This window comes from Cajanus cajan, chromosome 7 (genome assembly GCF_000230855.2).
Source record: "Cajanus cajan strain Asha chromosome 7, NIPB_CcT2T_4, whole genome shotgun sequence".
Classification (NCBI taxonomy): domain Eukaryota; kingdom Viridiplantae; phylum Streptophyta; class Magnoliopsida; order Fabales; family Fabaceae; genus Cajanus; species Cajanus cajan.
This window is the reverse complement of record NC_138523.1, coordinates 36,014,549-36,041,228: the sequence shown is the minus strand read 5'-3', so window position 1 is coordinate 36,041,228 and position 26,680 is coordinate 36,014,549. Positions and strand designations below refer to the sequence as shown.

The 26,680-nt window shown below is 36.9% G+C and overlaps 4 protein-coding genes across 7 annotated transcripts; all 4 read left to right on the top strand.

Annotated features, from left to right (window-relative positions):
- The first annotated feature begins 1,065 nt into the window (after positions 1 to 1,065).
- LOC109819003 (zinc finger protein JACKDAW) lies at positions 1,066 to 4,415 on the top strand. 4 transcript variants are annotated; one of them, XM_020384574.3, is made up of 4 exons: positions 1,066 to 1,218; positions 2,049 to 2,393; positions 2,496 to 2,892; positions 3,101 to 4,415. In XM_020384574.3, the coding sequence occupies exons 2-4, from the start codon at positions 2,261 to 2,263 to the stop codon at positions 4,116 to 4,118; spliced, it is 1,548 nt and encodes a 515-aa protein (XP_020240163.1). In that variant the 5' UTR covers positions 1,066 to 1,218; positions 2,049 to 2,260; the 3' UTR covers positions 4,119 to 4,415. The 4 variants fall into 4 exon arrangements, with proteins under 4 accessions (XP_020240163.1, XP_020240165.1, XP_020240162.1 ...); XM_020384576.3 differs by lacking the exon at positions 1,066 to 1,218 and adding an exon at positions 1,271 to 1,836; XM_020384573.3 differs by lacking the exon at positions 1,066 to 1,218 and adding an exon at positions 1,271 to 1,963.
- A 17,182-nt stretch (positions 4,416 to 21,597) lies between these two features.
- On the top strand, positions 21,598 to 22,356 carry LOC145949982 (uncharacterized). The gene has a single exon (XM_083060890.1). The coding sequence runs from the start codon at positions 21,598 to 21,600 to the stop codon at positions 22,354 to 22,356; it is 759 nt and encodes a 252-aa protein (XP_082917016.1).
- Positions 22,357 to 22,413: 57 nt separating this feature from the next.
- On the top strand, positions 22,414 to 22,767 carry LOC145949981 (uncharacterized). The gene has a single exon (XM_083060889.1). The coding sequence runs from the start codon at positions 22,414 to 22,416 to the stop codon at positions 22,765 to 22,767; it is 354 nt and encodes a 117-aa protein (XP_082917015.1).
- Positions 22,768 to 23,177: 410 nt separating this feature from the next.
- Positions 23,178 to 23,552, top strand: LOC145949980 (uncharacterized). Its single transcript, XM_083060888.1, has one exon. It carries the CDS (start codon positions 23,178 to 23,180, stop codon positions 23,550 to 23,552), a length of 375 nt encoding a protein of 124 aa, XP_082917014.1.
- Positions 23,553 to 26,680: the final 3,128 nt, after the last annotated feature.

Sequence of the window (26,680 nt, the reverse complement as noted above, 5' to 3'; positions counted from 1 at the left end):
TTTAAAAAGTCTAATTATGTTGGACTTGTTAGTTGTTAACCTTCTTCTACAATTAATCAACGATTTAGTGTATTAGGTAATAAATCTTTATCCATCCATAAAACATCAATTTCAGTTATTCTTGGGCGAATTTCTCGTGGGGTCCTTTTCTCTACAACACACAACAGTTCACAATAAAACATGATTTATTGTGAAAGAAACAAGTCTAACAGCTTTTGAAACGAAGAAATAACAGAGTTGATCTCACTCACCAAACAAACTTTGGCGATCACATCAAGGATACTGCTGCGAGCAACAAACTAGGCAGGGCCAGCCCATCAAACCTAAGCCTTTATGAGGTAACATCGTCGTCGTGATGACCAAACCAACACGTTCACATTCCCAGACATGTTCGTGCCATTCTAACGTAAATACGTACGCGTATACTCGTACGTACCAACGTCAACGAGTAACAACTCAATCTATATATGTAAGTAGTGTACTCTTAGTCTTACTTAAATTATGTCTCTTAGTCTAATAATTATGATACAAGTTCACACAATAATTTCAAAATCAATGTTAAAAATAATACTTACTCATCACTCATCATCAATCACGTATTAATTGTAAATACATATGGATTCGATCTGACTTATCTACAACTATGAGCAATGAGTAATATGTTCTTCATTGTTATATAAATAATCTTGTATATACTTATAATTTCTAACAGAGATTAATGACTAGTAGCAATAATAATAGAGATATTTCGTATTGAATACCATAATTAAAAAATAAAAAATTGAAGTCATAAGCAATAAACTCTTGTGATGAAACATAATGCACAAGTATTGATCACTCGCACTTTTTGGAATTGGACGGTGCATGAAGGGTCCCCCACGGTCCAATCTTTGGGTCCCACACTGACAGAGACAGAGGTATCACGGACGGTCCTATCACCTTGCATTGGGAAAAGAGAACCCTCCCCCACAGGCCCACTATATTGTAGTGGACCCCACATGTGAAACCAAACCAAACACTCTCTCACATACAGATACTACAATCTCATCAGTGTCCGTGTTGTCTATGTGAGTGAATGTGAATATGAATGTGAACGTGAACGTGAATCACTCTCTGACCCTCTGATCTGATTTAATCTCTCGCATGCTAAAAAAGGGTGCTCTTCATCTCTGTAATTATGGCTTAATCATTCTACACCTGATAAAGCCTCTAATAAAGGTAAACCACTTTTTTTTCTGTTACCCCTCGCTCGTTCTCAAGAACCGCTAGCAACATTTTTATTTTTTAACCTTGATTTCCTATATCTACTGCATGCACAACAACACAAGCAGTCAACAAACAACCCTCCCAACTATATCTATTAGTCTACTGCTACTAGCAGTGGTTGTAGTCGTACTATTTGCCTCTCGAGATGTTCATCACAATATATATTTATTTTTTTATTCACTTCAACGAAAAGCTAATAGTACTTGGAAGGCCTTTTCAAAATATTTTCGGCTTTTAAAGCAAACAATTGGAGTTTGTGCTCTACTACAAAGACACAACCCTCCTACTTCCTCACATTCAAATTTCTGGTTTACTAGGCAAAAAGGCAAAAGAAACCTCCCTCAAACACAAGACACACTATCCCACGATTGTGCGTGTGGTTTGTGTCTGTTTTTGTATGTCCCTGTGTGTGACTGTGTGAGAGGGAGAGAGAGAGTGTGTAATGTGCGTGTGGTGGCCCATCTAACATATGGCTCACCGTCTTTGAGGATACAAGTAAATAAGATGAGAAAGAGACTAGTCTCAAGACCAAAGACAGCAAGAGAGAGAGAGAGAAGAGAGATAAAAGAGGTGAAGTGTTATCTACAGCCATCTTATGGTTTATATGGGCTTTTGGTTTTATCTTCAAAGAAATGAAATCAAACAAACGAGCTAGAAACCAGATCAGCACCAGTTGGAAGCTCATGCCTATGCATTAGTATAATATAGTTTCTTTTTCAGGCTTTAAATATTTTTGGTTCGATTCAAGTTTTCGTTTATGGCTTTTTCTTGTCTTTTGGCAGAACGATATATATAAAGCCATCCACTCTCTTTAAAGAATTTGGGTACCCTCCAAAAGAATTTATGTTCGTTTCTTGGCTTTTGCTACTCCAAAACCATTGTTTTCTTCCTTGTACTGTCTGAAACCTTTGAAACTTCGCTGTTTGCTTCTGCTCACTGCTTTGCCACCCTTTCCAATATAGCCTAAAACTTCACTTTTCCCCTTTTTTCTAATATGCAAATGATGCCCGGTGACCCCTTTTCCCTATCCACTTCCATCGGAGCCTTCAATCAAGAGCAAAACACAAACCCTAACCCTAAACCTAACCCCCCTCCCAAGAAGAAGAGAAACCTTCCAGGCACACCAGGTCATCACCATCATCTTCTTCACTCATTGATCAAAGCACTTCACATGACACTATTATATTAATTCACTCCTTTCAAACGTGTTTTGAAAATTTTCATTACAGATCCAGATGCCGAGGTCATCGCTCTCTCCCCGAAGACCCTCATGGCCACGAACCGTTTCATATGCGAAATATGCAACAAAGGGTTCCAGAGAGACCAAAACCTTCAGCTCCACCGAAGGGGTCACAACCTTCCGTGGAAGCTACGCCAAAGGTCCAACAAAGAGGTAAGGAAGAAGGTTTATATCTGCCCTGAACAAACCTGCGTCCACCACGACCCTTCAAGGGCACTCGGCGACCTCACTGGCATCAAAAAGCACTTCAGCAGAAAGCACGGCGAGAAGAAGTGGAAGTGTGAAAAGTGCTCCAAGAAATACGCAGTCCAATCAGATTGGAAAGCACACACCAAAACCTGTGGCACTAGAGAATACAAATGCGACTGTGGCACCCTCTTCTCCAGGTAATTAATTAATACATACACACATATATATGTGCGTGTCTAGATGAAATAAATGCATGTTTATATAGGTAACATGTCCGAGGTTTTATCATTGGTGCGTGGCATTAAGTTTAGAATTTAATGCTTCCTGAATTTATGTATATTTTGAAGGATCGATGAGATGAGGTAATTAATGGGGTTTCTTTGGATATTTCGAACACTTGAACAGGAAGGACAGCTTCATTACTCATAGAGCATTTTGCGATGCTTTGGCTGAAGAGAGTGCGAGGCTCACCTCAGTTACCACAACAAATCTAAATTTCAAGAGTGAAGAGGGCAGTAATGTGATGAACTCGCAGCACGGTTTGGGGCATGGTTTAATTGCAGCGCAGGGTCTTCAAAACGTAGGTGGCATTCCTCAATTTGGTCCACATGGTTTTCGTTTGGATTTTAATGGAATGGAGCAACAACAAAGGCCAAGTTTGTCACTATGGTTGAACCAGGGGAATCCCCATATGAATAACAATAATAATATTAGTAACAACGGTGCTCCCGATGTGGGGCCCAATTACATGTCATCATGCTCTTCAGGGTTGCCTGAGATTGTGCAAATGGCTCAGGCCAATGCCTTGATGGGTTCATCATCGATGGTGTCCAATTTTGGAGTGCCTGTGGGTTCTAATTCAACCAGTGCTGCAAATCTTTCTCTTTCGTCACTACCTATTGGGAAAAGAGGAGAAACAGTGGTGGACTTGGCGACTATTTATAATTGTGAGGGTCAAAACAAGCAATCAAAGCCTGCTTCACCCATGTCAGCCACTGCGCTTCTGCAGAAAGCAGCTCAGATGGGTTCCACCAGAAGCACCAACCCTTCCATTTTCAGTGGTAGTTTTGGAGCGGTGAACTCACCTTCCTCGCAAACTACCACTCTCAATAACAACAACGCCGTGATGCTGGGAAGCAATAATAATGCAGCTGCTACTACTGCTGGAACTGACTATAGCTCTTTGACGCATTCATCAAACAGTTTTGACCAACTCGTGATGCAGACCAATGGGCAGTTACAAAGCGAGCCAGTGAAACTGAAGCTTCATTCTAACGCCGTGGAGCATAATTTGACAAGGGATTTTCTCGGCGTGAGTGGAGGAGGAGGAGGAGCTGGCCCTCAGTTCCTACCCCAAGAACTTGCGAAGTTTGCTTCCATGGGCTCGCCAATGGGGTTGAGCCAATTCACGAGTAACCAATGAACTCGTTTCGTTTCTGATGAGCTTGTGAGATAGCATGTATCAAACTTGAAGGTTTGGGGGATGAGTTAGAGTGTAGCTAGCACTTGTGAGAGATTGATGATGATGTTGTGAGTGGGGGACCCACTTCTTGATCGAACGAAAGGAATATCGAACACCACGAGTCGTGCATGTTCTCCCTATTGTTATTGTTGTTTTATCTTCTGTCTTAACCATGTTATCGTTTTTGGCTTCTCTTCCTTGAGAGCAATGAAGGGAGGCATAAAATAATGCAAAGAATTCTTAGTGAAACGCTGAAAACTACGAGTTACGTACTATTGTTGTTGACCGTCAAAACAGAAAGAGATTAGATATTAATACTATTAGTTGCAATGCTAAGCTAGCTAACCAATTTTATTTTTTCCCACCAAGGAGACACCAGCATGCTGCTGAGACATAGACTAATTCGGTTCGTAATTCTATATATAACTTTCACTGGTCTAGTGGTTTTTTGTACACAATGGAGATTCAACACTACAGACTTTTTGTTAAATAAATCATCTAAAGTATGAGTTTATGATGATCTCTAACCACTAGTCAATCCACAGATTACCTAGCTAACCAATTTGATTCCTTCTCTTTTATTCGAATGACTATCAGGATTTGAACATAAAAATATGTGTGTTATCTCAACTCTCGCCATTGCACCGACCCTCATGCTTCACCAATTTGATTCCTTTGGACATGTTTCACAAGGATTTTAGTTTTAATTTTAATAATAATAAAAATAATTGAGGGGAGTGAACCTTTTGGTAGATATGAAGTGCAGCCAGCACAGTACTTGTTACGTAGCGAGAATCTAGGTGGCAGACTAGCTTTTTGGTAGACCCTGATAACTATGACAAAGTGAAGGCTCCAGCTACGCAGGGTTAAACAGTGAAATTTAGCATCCGGTGCAAGTGGCTATGGCTTAATGCAAGTATGTCCCAGTGATTAGAAGGAAATGCATAGAAATGGGTAGTGGGTGGTCAAACTTGTGTTGACTCCCTATGTAAATGGAATATGGATTGACATTTCATTGCTTGACAGTTCGTGGTTGTTGTACAGTAACTGTAAAGTAGGTCCTTGACTGCTTCCAATTTGGATCTGTGTCCGAAAACGATGCAATCTTGGTGTAAAACCAAGGATTTTTCGTGCTTCACCGAACCATATATATATGTGTGTGTTACGTATTATTCAACCCGGCATGACTAACGGAGTAATAAATTTTCTTGTCTTCTGTCCCTCGCGGAATTGGATTCATGGAATACAATGGAAACGCAGTCAAATCTTGGTTTATGCTATGTAAATTAGTGATGAGATGCATTTCATTTTGTTATATTATTTTCTTGCCTTTTAGTTTGGATGTAGGAGACAAAGTGGTTCTTTTTTTCGTTATAAAAATATTCAAACAACGAAATGATAATCTATTTTCTCTAATATTTGATTATTAAGACATTTCTTCATATTATTGTGTCATATAAAAAAGGTCAGGACTATAACCACGTAGTGTCCCTTCATCAAAAAATTTCTCTCAAAAAGTACTGACCAATGATGGAGAAAGAAAATATAATGAATGGTATTGATTTTAACTATATTGAAAAACTTGTATTTCGTGTAATGAAATAGAGCAAAAGAAAATGGAGAGGGGGAGTTGTAAAGGGGAAGACATTGTAATTGGTTGTTTGGTGAAAGTGAATTCGACAAAATTTAAACTTGCCCCTGAATTAAATTTGGCATTTTTTTTTATTTAGTAGAGTTATCAATTTGAACTCAATCAGTTTGATGTATCAATTTAGTCAACTTATAAATAAGGTCTTAATAAAGATGATCTAAACAGAATCTAGTCATTTTAATCAAGTCTAATAGTCTAAATAGTTTCTAGTTGGGTTGACTCGCAGACTTATAGACTCATAATTTGAACTATTATTAATTTGTAAATGTATTATAAAATGATAGAATAAAATAAAATATAACAAAGTAATAGGCTTTTACTCTTTTACATTCGCTTACAGAGTTATGATTACAAGCTTAGAGTTAAGATTATTCGTTATGAGAGTTATACCTCTTTCATTGTGTCCTTGATGACTTCATCTATTTCGTTTTGCAAAGAAAATGAAAACGTAATTACATTCGTGCTTATGCTCACGAAAGCACAAAAAAAAAAGAGTATAAGTATTAATGATAAAGATCAAGATACTAAAAAGGTTAAGAAAATTAAGTCTAATATATTTGAGCTACGAAATTATTATGAAAAAGTTGGTTTAGTTGAATGGATGAATAAATGCAAATGCAATGATTGTAAAAAATTGTATACACGTAACGATATTAGGTGTTTCATGATAGTATAAATTTATCATGTTATAATTTTTTTTTTCATTGTAAAAAAATATATTTGATTTTTTAAAATATATTTTTTTAATTTGGCTAATTTGGCTCAACGGCTCGATAACTTGACATGGACTAAATTAGGTAAAAAAAAACCTAAAAAAAATATAGGTCAGGTTAACCTAACTTAAAATAACATTTGTCTCGTGTAAGTCAGGTTGGATCTGACTAACTCGACTTATTTGACACCTCTATTATTGTTTAGGAATAGTCCATAAAATCCCATAAAAATTGAGACTTCATTATACTTAATTATATCTCATTTTAGAAGCTTGAATAAAAATTACAACTTTTAGTTGAATCCCAATATTTCGCGACTTGCTCGATTTAAACATACCCAGTGAAATATAGGATTTATATATTCTTTCAACTTTGGCTAGGGTTTAAATTTAAGCCATTTTTAAGTAGGATGTGACTATGGACCGATTTAAATTTAGCTCACAAATGAGTCATGAAAACTAAGTTTTCATAAGCTTAAATTTATTTAAGAAGCCCAAATAAAAATTGAGTTTTGTTGTCCAACCCATTATAGATTGCAATAGGAGTGAACAAAATGAATTGAACTAAACAGAATTTACACTAAACTTAACATTAGTTCGTTTGAATTGAATTGCACTATTAGTTTAAACAAACTGAATTGAATTGTTCTTTTATTTTATTAAATTAAACTGAATTACATGATGAAAATTTGAATTAATCTGCAATTCGAATTACACTAGACTGTTATGATACTTTAAATTGAACTGTTATGATACTTTAAATTCAAACTACGTAAACTATTAAGCAATTCACCAACTTTATTTTATTTTCTATTTTATTTAAATTTTAAAAAAAATACAAAAAAAATATCAAACCAAATAAATTTTTTTGGGTTTTAAACCTAAAAATTAATGGTCCAACATGGTTCAATTGACCTATCGAATTTGACCAAATTGACAGGACCTTTTTAGATAAATTTTTTGAAGCCTATTCTGTTAGATTATTCGACTAATCCATTAAGACGAACCATTTTAGATAGATTTAATTTTTACTTTTTTTTTATAAAAATAGTTTAATTTTTATAATTTGGTTTAATTCAATTTTTAAACAATTTAGTGCAGTTCACATTTTTTAGACCAGTTCAGCTCATTTTTTTTTCACAAATAATTTAATTTTTTATAGTAGAGTTCTGTCTATTACCAATTCAATTCAGTTCATTTTTTTTCCCACTCCTAGATTGCAACCCTCATAAAAACTTGTGGTTGGCTTAACTAGCCTTAACTCTCTTTTTTTTTTTTTTTTTGTTTCTGGAAATGTATTGAAAACAAAATGAAATAGACACCAAAATATATTACACCCTTAAAATCGGAATGCTACTCACGTCAACTAAGAGTTGAGGCTCTAACTTTCATCGGGTGATCTTATAACTCTACTAAATCAAAATCGAATTTGAACCCAATTTAGCAAGAAAATCAGCACACTTATCATCTTCTCTCAACAAATGAAGAAGCCTAATATTCCAAGGCTTAGCTAAAAGCTCCTTTATGTGGTGAATGATTGTCACATATCTATGATTGTTCCGAACATCCTACTTAATCAAATCCAACTCATGCGTAGAATCAAAAATACATAAAATTGAGAAGTATCTCTTCCTCCACGCAAGTTGAAGTCCAAACAATAAAGCTAAGAATTCCACCTTCAGATTATTAGCTCTGCCTTAGTGAAATGGAGCTTGAGTTTTAAATAATAATTGAATTAATAAAATTTCATATGAAAAAAAGCTTATTAAATAAAGTAACTTTTTCAAGAGTTCTCATGGACTAATTTGATTGTTCCTCCTTTACTATTTATCTTTAAACAATAACTAGTAACGTTATATCTTATAATAATTATTCCTACAAACCTTTCCTTTTTATATAAAAAAATATTGGTGCATTTTTTTATCATAATAATAAGAAACACTGATTTATTTTTAAAATTATTAATTATTAAAAAATTATATCTTTAATTTATTGTGAAGACACAAGACACTCATGTTTTCCTATCAACTAAATGCATTCGTAAGCATATTAATAATATGAGAAATATAAGCAATACATTCTCCAACATAATTTTTTTATTAGTTGAAATATATTGATCAAAAGTTACAAAATTCTTTGGGGCTTGCAACTTTTTATTTTTATTTTTATCATGGTATTGGAAGGAGTATTTATCAACTTCGTCAGAAATTAGTCCCCCTCAAAACTTTAATATTGTATTAAGGTTATTTCTTTTAATGTCATATTTAAAATTAAATCCAACTTATTTAATGATTCTATATTATTATTTTATTATTTCTAAAAATTTCAACTAATAAGAGAAAATATGTTCAAAATAGTATGTTAAAAAAATGTTACTAACACTCCTCCAAGTCTCCAATAATATACTCTCTTTGATCTAAAATATAAGCAAATTTGTGCCAATTAAAATGGTTAATTTTTTGTGGTATTTTTATTAAGGACGATTGTGCTTGAGTTAGATAAGATTATTATGGATAATAAAACTCTTCCTTCAAATATTTAACACAATTTAAAAATGTTAATTGATATAATTTATTTTTGATCCTGTCACAGATATCTAGATCAACTAAATCATAGACTAATCTCGTTTATGGTATCATAACAGTCATTGACCCTTCATTGAAAAATATCATAATTTACTATTACTAATCCCATTTAAATACTTTTTTTCTAAGCTAACGTCGTTGAAATTTGATATCTAGAAATAGAAAATTTAGCCATTAGATTAAATGAATATTATTTTTGAGACGATTTTACTAATTAAGGTGAAATTTGTAACATTGTTATTGTTGCATGTTATTTATCTTAGTGATTATGGTTGTTTAAGATGTATAAAGATTGAATTGAAGATTGGATGTTGTTTTGGTATGGATTGGTTATTGAATGTGCAGAGAGAAGTTGGATTATCGGGTGAGAACTTTGTTCCCATCCAACAAGTACTCATGGCGCCTAACATAGATACAAGAACTGATGAGCATTTTTCCTTAATCATACTTGTGCTTAGAGACAAATGTGTTGTCTAGCGAGAGAATTAAATGATTCTACAGCTAAGCTCATTCGACAAGAGTTATCCCAACCTGTGAGACATACTGCGCTTGACAAGAGGACTCATACAAAATCCTGGTCGCTGAGTGACGAAAAAAGTGAGTGTTTTCCTCACTTAATTAGAAAGGGTATTGTTGCCTAATGATAAGCTCCAAAGAACTTAGCTCAGCTAGCAGTACTCTAGCCCAATGAGAGTCCTATTTTGTGACTTTTAATTTAATTCTTTTCTTATAATATTATTAAGATGAGAAGATGAATTGCTGTGAAGTTGGGTTGCAATATGTTGTTAAGATTGATGAATCATGTATAAAGTTGAGAAAGAAAGTAGATTGAGTTATGCTATGGAGATGTGCTGTGGACTTAGGGTTAAAGGAGATGTATTTTTTTTAAGTTCAAATATCGTATTGTGCGGATATGTGTTGTGGTGTTCTAAGAGTCCAGATGTTAAAATTTTTTTCTAAAGTTAGCTGACTTGAATGAAGTGAAGTGTTGTATCTCCCTTTATGTCCTTAGTTGATAACATATAGGGGTAGGTTGAACCATATTGATTTAGAAGTAAACAAATCGAGTAAGGCATGAAATTAAAGGATAAAATTCTTAATTGATTGCTGAAAAGGTATACAATATTTGGAAGATAGTCGACGAGTTAATTTCATGTAGACTTAATTGATGCATACTAATATTTTTTACTGCTTATTCACTAAGTTGTAGTAAGTGTATAAACAATTTGAATTGTTACAAAATTAGTTAAGATGCATTTATATTTTGAGTCAAACCTTTATATATATATATATATATATATGAGGGTTCAAATGACACCGGTGTAACTTTTACTAAGTGTTACACCGCTTAATAACTTTATATTAAATGTGAATTTTAAAAATTCAACCGTTAGATTGAAAGTTCATATCTCTTAGATCATATATATCAAATTTTGTTAAAATTGAACAACAACTTGAAGGTAATCAAAGTGTTCATATTACAAATTTTGTTAAAATTGAACAACAACTTGAAGGTAATCAAAGTGTTCATATTACAACCTTAAAGTGTTTTAACGGTTGGATTTTCAAAATTCACATTTAATATAAAGTTATTGAGCGGTGTAACACTTAGTAAAAGTTACACCGGTGTCGTTTAAACCCCCCTCATATATATATAAATTTGCATACTTAATATATGTATTAAGAACTTTAAATTTAATAGTTCGATCGTTGAAATTTGATATAGAATATAAACTATTAAATAGAATAAGTCTAAATAGACTTACTTCTAGAATAAATAGATCACTCTTTATATATATATATATATATATATATATATATATATATATATATATATATATATATATATATATATATATATTACAACCTCTATTTAAAGAAAAGTCATGAATTTTTAAAGTCATACATTTATTAGTATTATACACTTATTTATGAATTATGAATTTCAAAATTTCTATGCCACATGTTAAAATATTTGCAAAACTCGAATGGCATTTAAAGTTAGGGTACGTAGTGTAGCCCTAGCCATTTGTTTTCCTGTGTTTTGACTTCTGCAGTGGTCCACGTTTTGCAAAAGTAGTAGTGTGTAAATTGCTCTTCTTTTTCTTCCCCCATTTGTTCCTTGATATTTTAAAATATATAACCAAACATGAGATGTGGAACGTAGAGAACACAAAATCCCACCCAGCTGAACGATGTTTCCTCAGCCAATGCCACAAGAAAAGGAAACCTAGGAAAGAGTAATGCTTTCATTTTTTTTTCTTGGACAATGTCTTTGGGGATATGATCCTTAGTCCTTAATATTTATTGGTTGATGAAGAGATTGCATGCACGATGCACCCTGTCGCTCCTAATGTAACGTCTTAAAATTTGATGGTAAAGCTACACGTTGTTGCTTTGCCCCGCAATATATCTTCAGAAAATATAGAACAAAATGTCAAAAGTATAAAAAAAAAAAAAAAAAAAAAAGAAATCTTGGTAACTGTCATAACAGTGTGCATTAAAAAAATATTGAATATTTTTTATCTTCATTAAAAGGAAGTCCTTGTAAGAGAGATTGTCCAAGTCCAACGGCCAATTATTTGTGTTATTACTATACTATACACAGTGTAGGCCCTAGCTAGGGTGCAGCAAAAGGATTCTTTAAAATGCACATAAAGAGAGCTCATGAGCCTAATAAGATTTCCACTTTTTATTGGTATTTGTCATCATCAGCTTTTTGAGAACTGAGTCGGGCCTAGCAATCTCTTTGAACTTTCAACAACTTTGTTACCTAACAATAATTCTCCCATGCCTTTTTTCTTTCTTTATAAAGCCTGAGGGGTATTGTATTTGTGTTGAACAGTGCACAACATAAAATTTTATATTCTCTATGGTTTGCTTTTCAACATAAGTCAATACTTGACCCTTTTTATCCCTTAGTCAACATTTGATATAAAAAAGTGTTACAGATGAAAAAGAGGCCCAACTACCCTCTTTATTTGGGCTGTTTGTATTATATTGGAGTTTTTCACAAAGGATAACATTCTCCTCTCTCAAGATCAGAAACAAACAAAATTCCCTTCTTATCAAGGCCCAATTATGTGTCGACTGTCCCAAAACCAACTCCTCCAGTGGGCTTGGTTCAATTGTAATCCAAATATTAACCACGAAGTTCAAGAACGCACTCGATAAGTCATTCTCTTCGAACTAAAAAATAAATAAAAATCATGAAGAATGTTTAAGAATAGTTGTTTATGAAGTTTTTTTTTTGGGTGATACATATGTATTTCCTGCAGCTAATGATGTGTTGAAATGTCCACATGAACATACTTTATTTTTCAAATTTGTGAAAAAAAAGGATGGAGGTGAGATTTTAATTGTGTATTTTTTATGTAGATGATTTTATATATACTAGTAATGATAAATTGATTTTTGAGTTTAAAATTACGATGTTGAATGAGTTTGTAATAATTGATTTAGGCAAAATGCGAATTTTTTTTTGGACATTGAAGTTTTGCAAAACTGTAATGGTGTTTTTATTGGACAAAAAAAATACATATGTTAAACAAATTTAGTGTGTCTAACTACAATCTAATGAAGAATCATATAGTTCTAGGTAGCAAATTAATGAAAGCAGGGGTTGACAACAGTCTATTTAAGCAACTTGTAGGAAGTCTTATGATAGACTATAGTCAAGGTTAAGGAATCCAAGAGGTGATACATTGAAGAAACTAAGAGGAATGAGATGATGGACCATGAGTCAGGAGCCCAATCACTAGAGCTATGACCACCTTGAAGACCAGCGGACACCTTGAAGACCAGTGGGCTTTCCAAGCCCAAGGTACTCTTCATTTTGGACCACTCTATCATGAAGAGATGACATAATTCTAGTTGTAAATATCTTGTACATAGTTCTCTTGTATAGACTTATTTTTGCCTTTATATTTGTGAGACACTTTAGTTTCTATTATTAGTCATTGTATATTGATTCTAGGGTAGGTTACTTGGAGAGTTTGACTCCATTTAACCTCCTTTTTTGATACACTCATTTTCTATTTTTTTAGTAAGAAAAAAGAGGTGGTATTTAGCAATGCTTGAGGGTGTGACTAGTAATTGGGCCAGAATTGGGCCGAGGCAAAATTTTACATATTTGACTCATTTTGCTCTTAATTTTTCATAGATTTGATTTAGCTAGGTTTCATCATCATTGGATGAACCTAACTAAACCAAATCAAACATTTTTGAAATAATCAAAGTGAGCAAAACTTGAGTTAGCCGCCCACCTTGCCTAACTTCCTCTTTGGCCGAATTGCTTCTCTAATTCTCAAGAAGTTGAGAAGCTTGTAGCCTTAGCTTGCTTTCCAAGCAAGCTAAGTGAAAAGCTTTCTCCACAAGTTTCTAAACTCACCTAGAAGGTCAACTAACCTTACCATGGTTCCTAGTGAACCATGGTTAAGGTTAGCTTGCTCCTTAAGCTACCTACCTCTATATATTTGTAATTTCTATTCTTGTAATCACTTTTGACATATTTTGAGAAATAGAATTCAGAATTCTTTCTCATTTTCAAGAGTCTAATTTTGTGGAGAATCTCCTTCTCCTAGAAGTTTCACAAAGGAACTTCTCCTTTGTGCTTGTTTCCTCAAGTTTCTCTCCTTCTAGAGAAATCGAACCACCATTGTTGCTTCTTCAAGCTTTATGAAGCTTGAAACTCCTTCATTCTTACCTTGCCGTGAAGACCATCAAGAGAAGAACGAATTTATTTGGTTCAACTTGAAGAAACATCAACCATCTCCAAGTAGTTCCATCATCTTATGTATCTTACAACTACATGATGAGACATTGCACACTTGGTTAGTGTGATAAGTTGCTTTATGGAGCATCCAAAAGAGAGTCACTTCTTAGCAACATAGTGGATTTTAAGATATTTACAAGGCACTCAAAATCTAGGAATTTTCTACAAGATTGGACGAAATGAAGAATTACTTGCTTATACCAACAATGATTATGTAAAATGATCTTGAAGATAGGAAGGGCACATTCGGTTATGCTTTCTTGTTGGGAGGAGGTGTGGTTTCTTGGGTGTCAAAGAAACAACCTGTGGTTAGCTTATCCAACACTGAAGCAAAGTTTATAACAGTTTCTTTATGTGTTTGTCAATGTGTATGACCGAGAAGAATTTTAGAGCATTTAGATCATTGTTAGGAAGGTGCTACTCTGATGTTTTATAATAATGTCACAACAATTAAATTATCCAAAAACCCTATTTAGCATGGAAAAAGTAAGCATATTGATGTTAAGTTTCATTTTCTAAGAAATCGATGTGATGATGGTGTCATTGAGCTAAATTAGTGCAATACAAGAGATCAATTGGCAAGCATCATGACTGTGGAGAAAAGAAAAATATTAGAGGAGGGTTGAATAATGTTATTAAAAAACGTTCACGTTTCATAGTGTAATGAAATAGTAATCATAACAAATATGAGAGGATAGACAAAGCAAATAATGAACTCATAAATTTATATTGATTTGTTTCAACCACCAAGACTATGCCTATCTATTGATCTAACCAGATCAAGTTCCAATATCTTATCAAAGGTACAAGTATTCTTCAACAAGTCACTTCTATCTCAACCCTAAGTATTATTTAAATTGTCTTTTCAAGCAATATACCCAAGTATTCTTTTTACACAAAATCTCTTTAGACTTCAAAACCAAGTATTCTTTAATGGTCAAACATCTCCAAGCTCAAATAACAAGTATTCTTTTACAATTAAACCTCTCTAGGATCAAACCCAATAACTTAAAGTTACTCAGACTTACAAAGTTTTTCTTTTCTTTTCAAGATGTGATACAAAAGGTTAATTACAAAGGTGATTACAGAAAGAGTGAAGAAGTAGTATTTCGTTTTAGATTGTTGTTTCTAAATTATCATCACATTCTTTCTAAGCTTTAAGCTTCCTTTTATAAGACTTTAATGAAGATGATCGTTGCAAATCTTTGAGTTCCTTTCTCATGGCTTTCTTTGTCTATCTTCATGATGTGCTTCTTGAAGAGAAGTGTCCGTTGGTATAATAAATACTTGTATTAAATGCTTTCACCAAATTGCTACTTCTTATTTGATCAAACTTATCACCTTTTGGCACCAAGTAGATAGAATCATGCGTGTGTCAAGATGTTGCAATGATGAACAACTTTTGAATGTAGCTTTCTGTATTTGCAAAGATTTGCTTGTCCTTTTCTAATGCAAAACATATCTTTCTTCCCTTTTTGTAGAACGTTGCCGAGGAAGTATTTTTTAAATTTGATTTGTTAAAGAAACATTTAGATGTAGTCAGTTTCTTGTTTAGAGGTCGTAAATGATAAAGAATTAATGCATATCTCTTTTTATGACTAAAGGTTTTTCTTACTCATTAACAACTTTCTTTTAATGCATCTATTGTCTTATACCGTGATCCGTCTTACTATCGAGTTGTGTCTTAATGATAGATTCGTCTTAGTTATTTCGAAAACTTTATATTATTGATTAAAAACCTCTATGTTTGTTAACATTTAAGCCTAAGATCAGTAGATTTAAGATTGCCATTTGACCTATCAATGACAAAACCACTTAAAGTTGAAGATTTCCAACAACCACGAAGTGTTTTGAGTATGCTTGAGGATTATGAGATAAACTTTTGCAATGAACATACAATTTAAGGGATGGATTGTTGAATGAGTCAAAGATTTTAGATTGATAATTTGACTTTTTTAGTTTTGGTTTATTTGTCTTTTATTTGCATTTTTTTTTATCATTGTTGTTCAGTTACCCACTTTTAGGATTATGCTATTAGTATGAGGGATTATTAGCTATTTGCAAGGAAGTCAGATGCAAAGCCAAGTCTATAAACTTGTCTATTTATCTTTTGCTTAAAATAAAAGAGGAGTATTGAATATTTTTAGCTACTTCACTACAAAAAAATGTGTGATTTGTGGGGGTTATTTTGGCAGTTTCTGGCGGTTAAAAACCGCCACAAATGGAATTACCAATGTCATTAATAATCACCGGGTTCACAATCGCCAAAAACGGTTTGTGGCATAGATTTTGTAAACGCTGGTTTTGAGCGTCAGAAAATTCAATCACTTTGTGGCAGTTTTAAACCGCCACAAAATGCATTTTAATGTTATTTGTTTTACAGTTTCTGACGGTTTTAAACCGCAACAAAACTCGAGAGTTTTTAGTAACTTTGTCCAAAACTAACCCATGCCTAACAGTAAATGTATACCCAAGTATGGAACTTGGAAGGAGAAAAAAAAGAAAAAGATAATTTTTAAAAGGAATTTTGTGATTAATAGTTTTAAAAAGGAATTTGATAGCGCTTTGTAATCAATCACTTGCAGCTAATCAACACCATAACAATATACAAATGCAGTCACATGAGAGAAAATATTCAGTTTCTGCTACCGGAAGTTTGAAGGATACAAACCGGAATGGATGCTCAGATGTATAAAACTGTGGTTTATCGGCCTTAGCAATCACAACATCAAATAGTTCCGTCCAGCAGTCTCTACAATCCATAGAATCCTAATCAACATTCAAGAATAAATTCAAGGAAATTATGTCCGGAAATGAATAGTTCAAAACAATAATTAACCACAAAAAATGACATTTAAAACCAAAGTACTTTCAACCAAATAATTTAAAGAGACCTGACTGTCAATGTCATTGTTAAATATCTATTTTGTGGAAGTTATAATAATCGCTGGAATTACAACATTTTTTAGCGATTTTTTGAAACCGCAAAAAAAAAAAACCCTTACTAACTACGTACTTTTTTGTAGTGTTTTTAGACTTTTTTTTTGAATCTGAGTTAACAAAGATGAGGAACATCTAAAGAAATGAAAAAAAAAAGATTTACTTTGGATGTTTATTGGAGATAGACTTTTATCTATACTAACTATCTTTGTTTGGTTTTCTTTTTTATGTTTACATGTATGGTATGGGAAAACCCTAGTTGTAAATTTTCACTACTTATGAAAATATAATAAATAATAAAGTTCATAGAAATATGTTGAAAATTAAGAGAAAAAAAAAGGTGTAATTTCATAGGGATGATAATAAGGCGGAGTGAGTACGAATTTCAGTATTCCCATATTTGTTCTTGTTTGCATATCCTATACTCATCCCTGTTCCTATATCCATAGGGTATCAAATTTGCATCATCATCCCTATCCTTGTCAAGTATCAAGTATACATGTACTTATTCCGTATCCATTCAACTTTATTTAATTTTTTTGCAAAAGTTATAAAAAAAATTCAACATAAAATAACAATTACAAAATTATAATAATTAAATTTGATTTGAAATAAATTTAAAATAGTGTAAGAATTACATAAATGCCAATAAATTCCAAAAAATAATAAATTAAGTTTCTAGAAATTTAAAGCGAGTACGAGTATAGGGCAAGTATGTATATACTCATCCTCATACTGAATTTAATAAATTGGGTATTACCTGTATTTATGTCTATGTTCAGTCAAGCCACGTATTCCCCATTAAAGTTGGGGTGAGTTTGAGCATTATCCACATGTACAAGTTTACTTTCCATCCCTATAAGGCCAGTATAATGGAGATGTGCTTATTAAGCCTTTCTAGCTTTAAATCAAACTTCTTCCTTGAGTTAATGTTGTCTTAAAAATCAAACCCTAATCTTACTAGTTCAGGTCATGTCTTTTACACGAACGCATTAAACTATGAAAACACAAACAAAGAAAAAGAAAGAAATGGAAGGAAGAAGGCTTGTTGCAGTAATTCCTTTATGACAACGCTAGAGATGGGGGAAATGCAAAATCAATCTCTTCTTTTCGTTTTCAATTTCAAAATTGGGATATTTTTTTTTGGGAAAGATTGGGAAATTTAGATTTTGAACTTGTCAATGCTAATCTTCTTATTTTATCTACATATAAAGGAAGCTTTCCTATATGATAAAATGGGGTAGCTCGGCCTCATTTAGGCCCACATTACCATTGAACTACCAAAAATGAGCTAGGTTGAGCTAGTCAGCCAAGGGAAAACGAGCTGGAAGTCTTAACCTACCTCGCCATATTTCTTTTAGATACTTCTTCTAACATATTTATTTTTAAATATCTAAAAGACCCACATAGTCTAAATAATAAAATAAATATCAAATTACAACATATTTGATTTGATTTGCTACATAACAAATATCAAATTTGTTACATAATAAAATAAATATGTAATTATAATAATAATTCTTCCAAAAAAAATTGCTAAATAAAAAAACTCAAATTATATATAATAAAATAAAACATATGTATAAGATATTTGTTGTACAACAAATTACAAATTACTCACACAATAAATCTCATGTAAATTATTTAAACTTAACATTAAATATAAGATAATAATAATAATAATAATAATAATAATAATAATAATAATAATAAATTAGGCGAGCCAATCGTCCTGACTTGCCATTTGCATTGTCGAATTGGCAGGTTAGACAGGGCGAGTCAGGTGGGCTGACGAGCCAAAATGTCCAACCCGGTCCATTAATTTTTTGCGGGCTAACGGGTTGACTCTTCAGTCAGAGTTTGTTTTTCCATATTTAAAATTAATTAAAAGAATTTGTAAAATTCTCTTTCATTAAAAAAAAACTCCTAAAAACAACAACATTCAAATGGTAGTTGTACTATCCGTACCGTGAAGCCGAGCTCCGAGCTCGGCATCACAGCACAAGATGAGGTCGGGCACACGCTACGCGACGTCAGCTCGGCATTTAAGCAGATCATAACTGATCTCGAGGGATCTCACTTTGGACGAGGTCCACTATCTAATCTTATCATATCTTATCTCAGGCCCAAGGCCCAAAGCAACCCTAAATCACACCAAGGTACGTGCATTACATATACGAGATTCATACTCATACAAACCCTAACTTTAGTATCGGAGTCTCTTTTGCAGGTACCACCCCCATCTTGGAGCACCAGCGTACCAGCGAAGGAGGCTCACCGATCTTACCTGGCAGATCAGCTCTACAGCAGATTTCCGGTAATAACATTTGGCGCCCACCGTGGGGTCGATCAAGACAGCTCTTATCGGCCACGCTTATGGTTTTCACCGGAAGCCATAGTAGACGCGTAAAAGACGACCTAGATCACACCACTAACATGGAAAACGAAGCAACATTAAGACAACTGATCGAGCAGGTCGAGCAGATGCGGCAGCAACACGCCACAGATCTACAAAGTATGCGTGCCAAGCACGAAACCGACCTAGCCGCGATGCGGACCGTCAATGAGGTTGACCTAGCAACTCTACGTGCGGAAAACAAAAGGATCCGCGCTCAACTCCCGCAGCGACACTTTGATCACTCCCCTCATACAAGCAACCGCAATGAGGAAGAGGAACACTCCACTCCCCCCGACCAAGGTCGAGGAAAAGGACAAGGACGAGACAGAGGTCATGATTTAGGAGCTCGCACGGAACAGCCCTCTGCCTCCCAACTCAACCCCGGCAGAGCAATGCGAGCCGAGGTAAGCCAGGAAAAAGTACCAACTCCCCTACAGGGAGTAATCAGTACAATCGCGGGTGGTTTCGCAGGAGGGGGCGCAAGCAGCTCGGCTTGGAAAAGACACCTGCGCAACGTCAACCACATACACTTCACCACCTCAGCTTCGCACCAGAGTGCACCAACGATTACTTTCACAAATGACGACTATGTCGGGGTTAACCCCAACCAGGAAGATCCCATGGTTATAGCCGTAGCGGTAGCCAATTGGGAGGTTCACAAAACGCTTATCGACCAAGGGAGCTCGGCTGACATCCTGTATTGGCCAACGTTCCTCAGGTTAGACATCCCCCACTCTCTCATACAACCTCACACAGAGCCCCTAGTCGGTTTTGCAGGAAGAAGCGTTAACACGCGGGGTATGTGGACCTACTGACAACTTTCGGAGCACCTCCGAATACAAGACGGATCATGGTTCGATACCTCCTCGTGGAAGCCGACACCTCCTGTAACATCATCATCGGGAGGCCAACCTTGAACCAACTCGGAGCGGTGGTATCCACCCCACACCTCACCATGAAATTCCCAGGGCATGATGAGAAAGTTATCTCCGTCAAGGCGAACCAGAAGACGGCACGACAATGCTACGTCGAAAGCCTGGAAATCGCCTCACTCGGTGAACAGTGCAAGAGCGACCCCACCTCCATGGCTCATGCCAACCACGAAGAAATCACCGATCTCGATCCAAGATCCGACTCTCACGACGAACGGCCTAGCCCCATTGACGAGCTTGATGACCTTCAGATCGGGAAACTCCCCGGGCAATCCACGAAGATCAGCAGACAGTTGACCCCAGAGTTGCGACAGCAACTCGAAGCGGAAATCCTAAAAAACGCCGACCTCTTCGCCTGGTCCAGCACTGATATGCCGGACATAGACGCTGATTTCATCTGCCACAAGTTAGCAATACACAAGGAGGAAAAACCAGTCGCCCAGCGGAAGAGGAAGGTAGGCGGCGAAAGGAGGGAGGCCATCATCGCCGAAATGCAGAAACTGCTGAATGCCAGCTTCATCCGTGAGGTCAGATACACCACATGACTGGCGAATGTGGTCCTGGTAAAAAAGAACTCGGGAAAGTGATGGATGTGCGTCGACTACACCGATCTGAACAAAGCATGCCCCAAGGACTCATACCCCTTGCCGAGCATTGACAGGTTGGTCGATGGAGCCTCCGGTAACGCCCTACTCAGCTTCCTCGATGCCTACTCCGGGTACAACCAGATAATGATGCACCCGCCTGACAAAGTGCATACATCCTTCATCACCGACCACGCCAACTACTGCTACCGGGTGATGCCCTTCGGCCTAAAAAATGCAGGCGCAACCTACCAGCGGCTGATGTATAAGGTTTTCCAACAACAGATCGGGAGGAACATGGAAGTCTACGTCGACGACATGGTGGTCAAGACCACCTCGGCAGCAGACCATGCTGCCGACCTCGCCGAAGTATTCGCCCAGGTCAGGAGGCACAACATGCGCCTCAACCTGGAAAAATGTGTCTTCGACGTCCAGGGAGGCAAGTTCCTCGGCTTCATGATCACTAGTAGAGGAATCGAGGCCAATCCCGAGAAGTTTAAAGCAATCATACAGATGCAAAGCCCACAAATGGTGAAAGAGGTCCAACGCCTAGCTGGACGGCTGGTCTCATTATCCCGTTTCATCCCCAAACTCGCGGAAAAGGCAGGACCCATTTTCACCCTGCTGCGAAAACCAAAAGACTTCCAATGGACGGATCGGTGCGAAGAAGCTTTCCGAAGCTTTAAAACCTTCCTCACAACCCCGCCGATCCTACAGAGGCCAGATCACAAAACCGACCTCCTCCTTTACTTGGCCGTAGCAGAAGGCGCTATCAGCGTAGTAATAGTACAAGAGCACCAGAAAGTGCAGACACCAATCTATTTCATCAGCCGAGTCCTCCAAGATGTGGAGAAGTGATACCAGATGATCGAGAAGCTGGCACTAGCACTCGTCACCGCAGCTCGGCGCCTCCGACCCTACTTCCAAAGTCACCAGGTGGTAGTCAAAATTGACTACCCCATCAAGCAAATTCTACGAAAGCCCGAGCTCGCCGGACGGATGATTGCGTGGTCAGTAGAATTATCTGAGTTCGGAATCCAGTACGAAAGTCGCGGACCCCTAAAAGCCCAGTGCCTAGCCGACTTCGTAGCCGAGCTCACACCTACCACTGCCGAGGAACCTCAGGTGTGGACCCTACATGTGGATGGATCCTCCAACTCTAAGGGTGGTGGTGCAGGCATCATATTGGAGGGACCAAACCAAGTCACTCTGGAACAATCCCTTAAGTTTGGCTTCAAAGTGACAAACAACCAGGCGGAGTACGAGGCACTTCTCACGGGATTAAGGCTAGCCCGCGACCTCGGAGCCCAAAAGGTAAGTTGCAACAGCGACTCAAAACTCATGGTGGAGCAGCTCAGCGAAACGTACCAAGCAAAAGACACTCTACTGCAGCGGTATTTTCACACTGCGTCCCACCAGATCTCGTCCTTCGACGAATTCACCATAAAGCATGTGCCGCGAGAACAAAACGCCCGAGCTGACCTCCTATCAAAGCTCGCCAGCACCAAAAGGCCTGGACAGCACCGAACCATTATTCAAGAAACCTTGCACTCACCCAGCTTAGATGACAAAGTCGTCAACGTCAGTGACAATGAAGACCTGGGATGGATGGCAGGCATCTAGAGCTACTTGAAAGAAGGAACCCTGCTTGAGGACAAAGACGAAGCTCGGAAGATAAGGATGAGATCGGCCAAGTTCATCATCATCGGAGATGAGTTATTCAAACGTGGAGTTTCCTCTCCACTGCTCAAATGCTTGACTGCATCTCAAGCAGCCTATGTCATCAGGGAAATTCACCAGAGGATATGCGGCATGCACTCCGGGGCGCGCTCAATGGCGACCAGGGTACTTCGAGCTGGGTACTACTGGCCCACTCTGAAGTCGGACTGCCAAAACTACATTCAAAAATGTAAAGAGTGCCAGCAATTCGGCGACACACACCGGCAACCACCCGAAGCTCTCCACCACATGATGTCGGCATGGCCTTTCTCCCAGTGGGGAATGGACAATTCCCCTCTGCGAAAGATCAACTGAAATTCCTCCTGGTGGCAATCAATTATTTCACCAAGTGGATTGAAGCATGCCCACTCGCCAAAATTACCACTGAGAAGGTGCAAAAATTCACATGGAAGAACATCATTTGCAGGTTTGGAATCCCTCACACTCTCGTAACCGATAACGGCCGACAGTTTATCGCGCAGGGATTCGAGAATTTCCTCCGAGAGCTCGGTATCAAGCATCTCCCGACCTCGGTGGAACACCCCCAAACCAACGGCCAAGCCGAAGCAGCCAACAAAGTCATCCTCCAGGAACTCAAGAAATGGCTGGGAAACGCCAAGGGACAGTGGCCCGACGAACTTCCCAGCATCCTCTGGGCGTATCATTGCACCCCCCAATCAACCACGCAGGAAACACGCTACAGGCTAACTTACGAAGTCGATGCAATGATCCCAGTAGAAGTTGGAGAGACGTCCCACCAACGGCAGGTTTTCGATACCGAGCAGAACGCTCAAGAGTTGGCAGCTGACCTCGACTTGGTGGACGAGCTTAGAGACAAAGCTCAAATCCACGAAGAAGCATGCAAGCTCCGAGCTTCCCGAAGATACAATACCCGAGTACGACCTTGTTCTTTCCGAGCTGGTGACTTGGTGTGGCGATTGCTAGGCGAACCCCGAAAAGACATGTCGGATGGGAAGCTTGCACCTACTTGGGGTGGCCCATTCCGAGTTACAGAAGACTTGGAAAATGGAACGTATAGGCTGGAAGAACTCAGCGGGAAGCCCATACCGCGGACTTGGAATGTGATGGAGCTAGGTTGAAGAAGATTGAAGTTCTTCATTAGTTCCATGCTTAGGACCGTGAACTCTTGAGGTGTTCTTAGAGACTTTGAAGCTCCACGAAGAAACCTTCCATGGAGGAGAAGTCTTCAAGGTGATTCGGTTACTTCTAGCTTTGTGTAGAAGCTTGAGGAACCAAAGTTAAGGTTGAAAACCTTGGATAGGAAACCTAGGAGAGAATTCTCTACAGTTTGGTGACTCTTGAGTGAGAGAGAAAATCTGATTTCATTTCTCAAATTGTTCAAAAGTGAGTACAAGTGTAGAGAAAACAAATATATAGGGAGAGGTAGCTTCTAGGAGAAGTTAACCTTAACCATGGTTCACTAGGAACCATGGTAAGGTGAAGCTAACCATCCATGGTTTCTAAAACTTGTAGGAGAAGCTAGCCTTGACCATGGTTCACTTAAGAACCATGGTAAGGTCAACCTAACCTACCAAGGTTTAGAAACTTGGAGGAGAAGCTTCAAAACTAGAAGGAAGACTAAGTGAATTTCGGCCATGAACAAGGAAGAAAGGCTAGGCGGCCTTGGCTCAAAATTGCTCCATGAATTAATTCAAAAATATTTGATTTGGTTTAGTTAGGTTCATCATATGATGATGAGACCTAGCTAAATCAAATCTATGAAAAATTAGGAGCAAAATGAGTCCAATATGCAAAATTTTGCCTAGGCCCAGTTCTGGCCCAATTACTAGTCACACTCCCTAGCTTTGCTAATTGTCACCCCCCTTTTCTCAACTGAAAAAAATACAAAATGAATGTATCAACTAGGGAGGTTAAATGGAGTTAAACTCTCCAAGTAACCTACCTTGAAATCAATATACAAACACTAGAAAAAGCAAGTAAAGTGCCTCACAAATACAAAGGCAAAAATAACCTATACAAAAGAACTACTATATGTACAAACATAAGAAAAAGGTCTTTAAGATCATCCCATTCCTCTTGGTTCTTTTAGTATATCACCTCTTGGATTCCTTGGCCTTGGCCATAGTCTATCATCCCCTCCCTCTTGAAAAGGATTTGACCTCAAATCTCGAGGGTCCTCATGATTATTGGCCATACCTACAAATATATAATAAAATTCATCAGAGGTGATATTTTCAACAAATAAATGTGAAAGGAAGATCCTAGAAGGAATCCTTTCACGGAACCTAAAGAAATCTTTGACACTAGACCTACTAATATAATGAATAGGATCCTCTCCTAAACATAGACTAGGTATATTTCTAAATCCTAAAAATGTGCTAAAGCTAAAACTATAGCACACTAAAGACTTAATCCTAAAAACTAAAATATCTTGCCTAAAGTACCTTATGTGGTAAGCTAGGCATTTCCTAGAAAATAATGAAAATACTACCAAGAAATTCCCTAAACAATTTTGGATTATATTATTTGTTGGATAGTTATGAAAAGAATTTGTCACAAGGAACCTTGAAGGTTCAGATGTTATATCCAACAAATAATATATTCTATAAATTGGGTGCATTATTGACACAACTAAGGTAGGAAGACTATCTACCTTGGGCACCACCAAGGAAGTAGTATGAGAAGTAGAACTAAATGAAGTCCACTTCTCCTTCACATAATCTTGAAGTTGTGATGGCTTCCTCCTTCCATGATTGACGTAGAGAATGAAGGAGAAGGCTTTGCCCTTGATCTAGGCTCACCAAAGGTTGGATAAAAGGAAGGTTTATGGTGGACAAAGGATTTTAGGCGTGAAGGGATGTAGGGTGGCGGAAGTGTTTGGTGAATGGTTGCTCAAGTTGGCTCACTCCAAGTGTAGGTGGAGGCCACTCTAGGGTTTCACTCTCCAAGGGTGGAGAATGAAGGAAGCTAGCCGAAACTAACCTAGGGACTAAGGATAGGATTTGAGGCAAGAAAATGCTCTCTCAAATTCATATAATCCAAAGTATTTACAAGTGGTGGGGTGTTGGGTATTTATAGGAGGGGAGGCATCTAGGGTTTCATTTGAGATATGCATGGCCGAAATTCATATGGCAAATGCACTCCAAATGACATGCCAAATGAACCCTAGATGCTACTTGGTGACCAAGTTTGGAATCTATGGGTCTAGATTGGCTACATCAAGGTGCATGATATGATCATGCAACCTTTACCCTCCACTTGGGCCTAAGCCTTTCTATCACCAAAAAATAGGTCCAATGGTCACCAAAATGCGTCACCCTTCTAGTGAAATACCCTAGCCCAAAATTAAAACCCTAATCACCTAAAGCACCCCATAATACAAGGGTAAAATGGGAAATACAAAGAAATAAATCCTATGACTAAAATACCCCAAAATACAAGGGTAAAATTGGAATAAAGCAATAAATTCTATACTACTCAAATTGGTCATAGCCATGAACCATGTGATGGGTCTCACATGAAGTGAAGTACCAAGGATGGTCCTCCATCAAGTTGAGATTCTTTTTCTTTAAAAATAATGGATTTGTGAATCTTTTCTTCAAGACTAGTGGCAGCGTGAGGGTAAGAGTTAAGGTCTTTATGAATAAAGAGAATAGTTTTCATAGGTTCTTTAGTGATAAAGCAATTCTCTTTAGGCATAATTACCTTAGAGGATATTTCTTCCTCTTTACTCTTCCCTACCTTTTCTCTTTTTCTTTTGTTTTTCATTTGTGCTTGATCCTCAACCACTTGTTGAGGTGAGAGAGGATAAAGTACAAGTTTCTTTTCCTTGTGAGTGAAGGTAATTTCATTAGTAAGACCATCATGTACAGTTTTCTTTTCAAATTGCCATGGTCTTCCTAACAAAATATGACAAGCTTTCATTGGTACTATATCACATAAAGCTTGGTCCTCATACTTCCCAATGGAAAACTTGACCTTCACTTGTTGGTCAACTACTATGTCACCATCCTTATTAAGCCATTGTAAATGATAAGGTTGAGGATGTGGCATAGTAATTAGACTCAACTTTTTAACCAACCTAGTGCTACAACAGTTGCACCATGAACCACTATCAACAATGAGAGAACAAGCATTATTTAAAACATTACATCTTGTATGAAAGAGGTTCTCTCTTTGTGATAGGGTACCACTAGGTTGATTATGAAGGATTCTCCTAAGCATTAGGAGCTCTCCTTCATAAGGA

Bases quoted from the DNA above. Each gene is read 5' to 3' on its own strand.
- LOC109819003 (XM_020384574.3), top strand. From the start codon at position 2,261: ATGCAAATGATGCCCGGTGACCCCTTTTCCCTATCCACTTCCATCGGA. The intron at 2,394-2,495 runs GTCATCACCATC...TTTTCATTACAG, and splicing joins AAACCTTCCAGGCACACCAG to ATCCAGATGCCGAGGTCATC. The intron at 2,893-3,100 runs GTAATTAATTAA...ACACTTGAACAG, and splicing joins TGTGGCACCCTCTTCTCCAG to GAAGGACAGCTTCATTACTC.
- LOC145949982 (XM_083060890.1), top strand. From the start codon at position 21,598: ATGATCGAGAAGCTGGCACTAGCACTCGTCACCGCAGCTCGGCGCCTC.
- LOC145949981 (XM_083060889.1), top strand. From the start codon at position 22,414: ATGAGATCGGCCAAGTTCATCATCATCGGAGATGAGTTATTCAAACGT.
- LOC145949980 (XM_083060888.1), top strand. From the start codon at position 23,178: ATGATCCCAGTAGAAGTTGGAGAGACGTCCCACCAACGGCAGGTTTTC.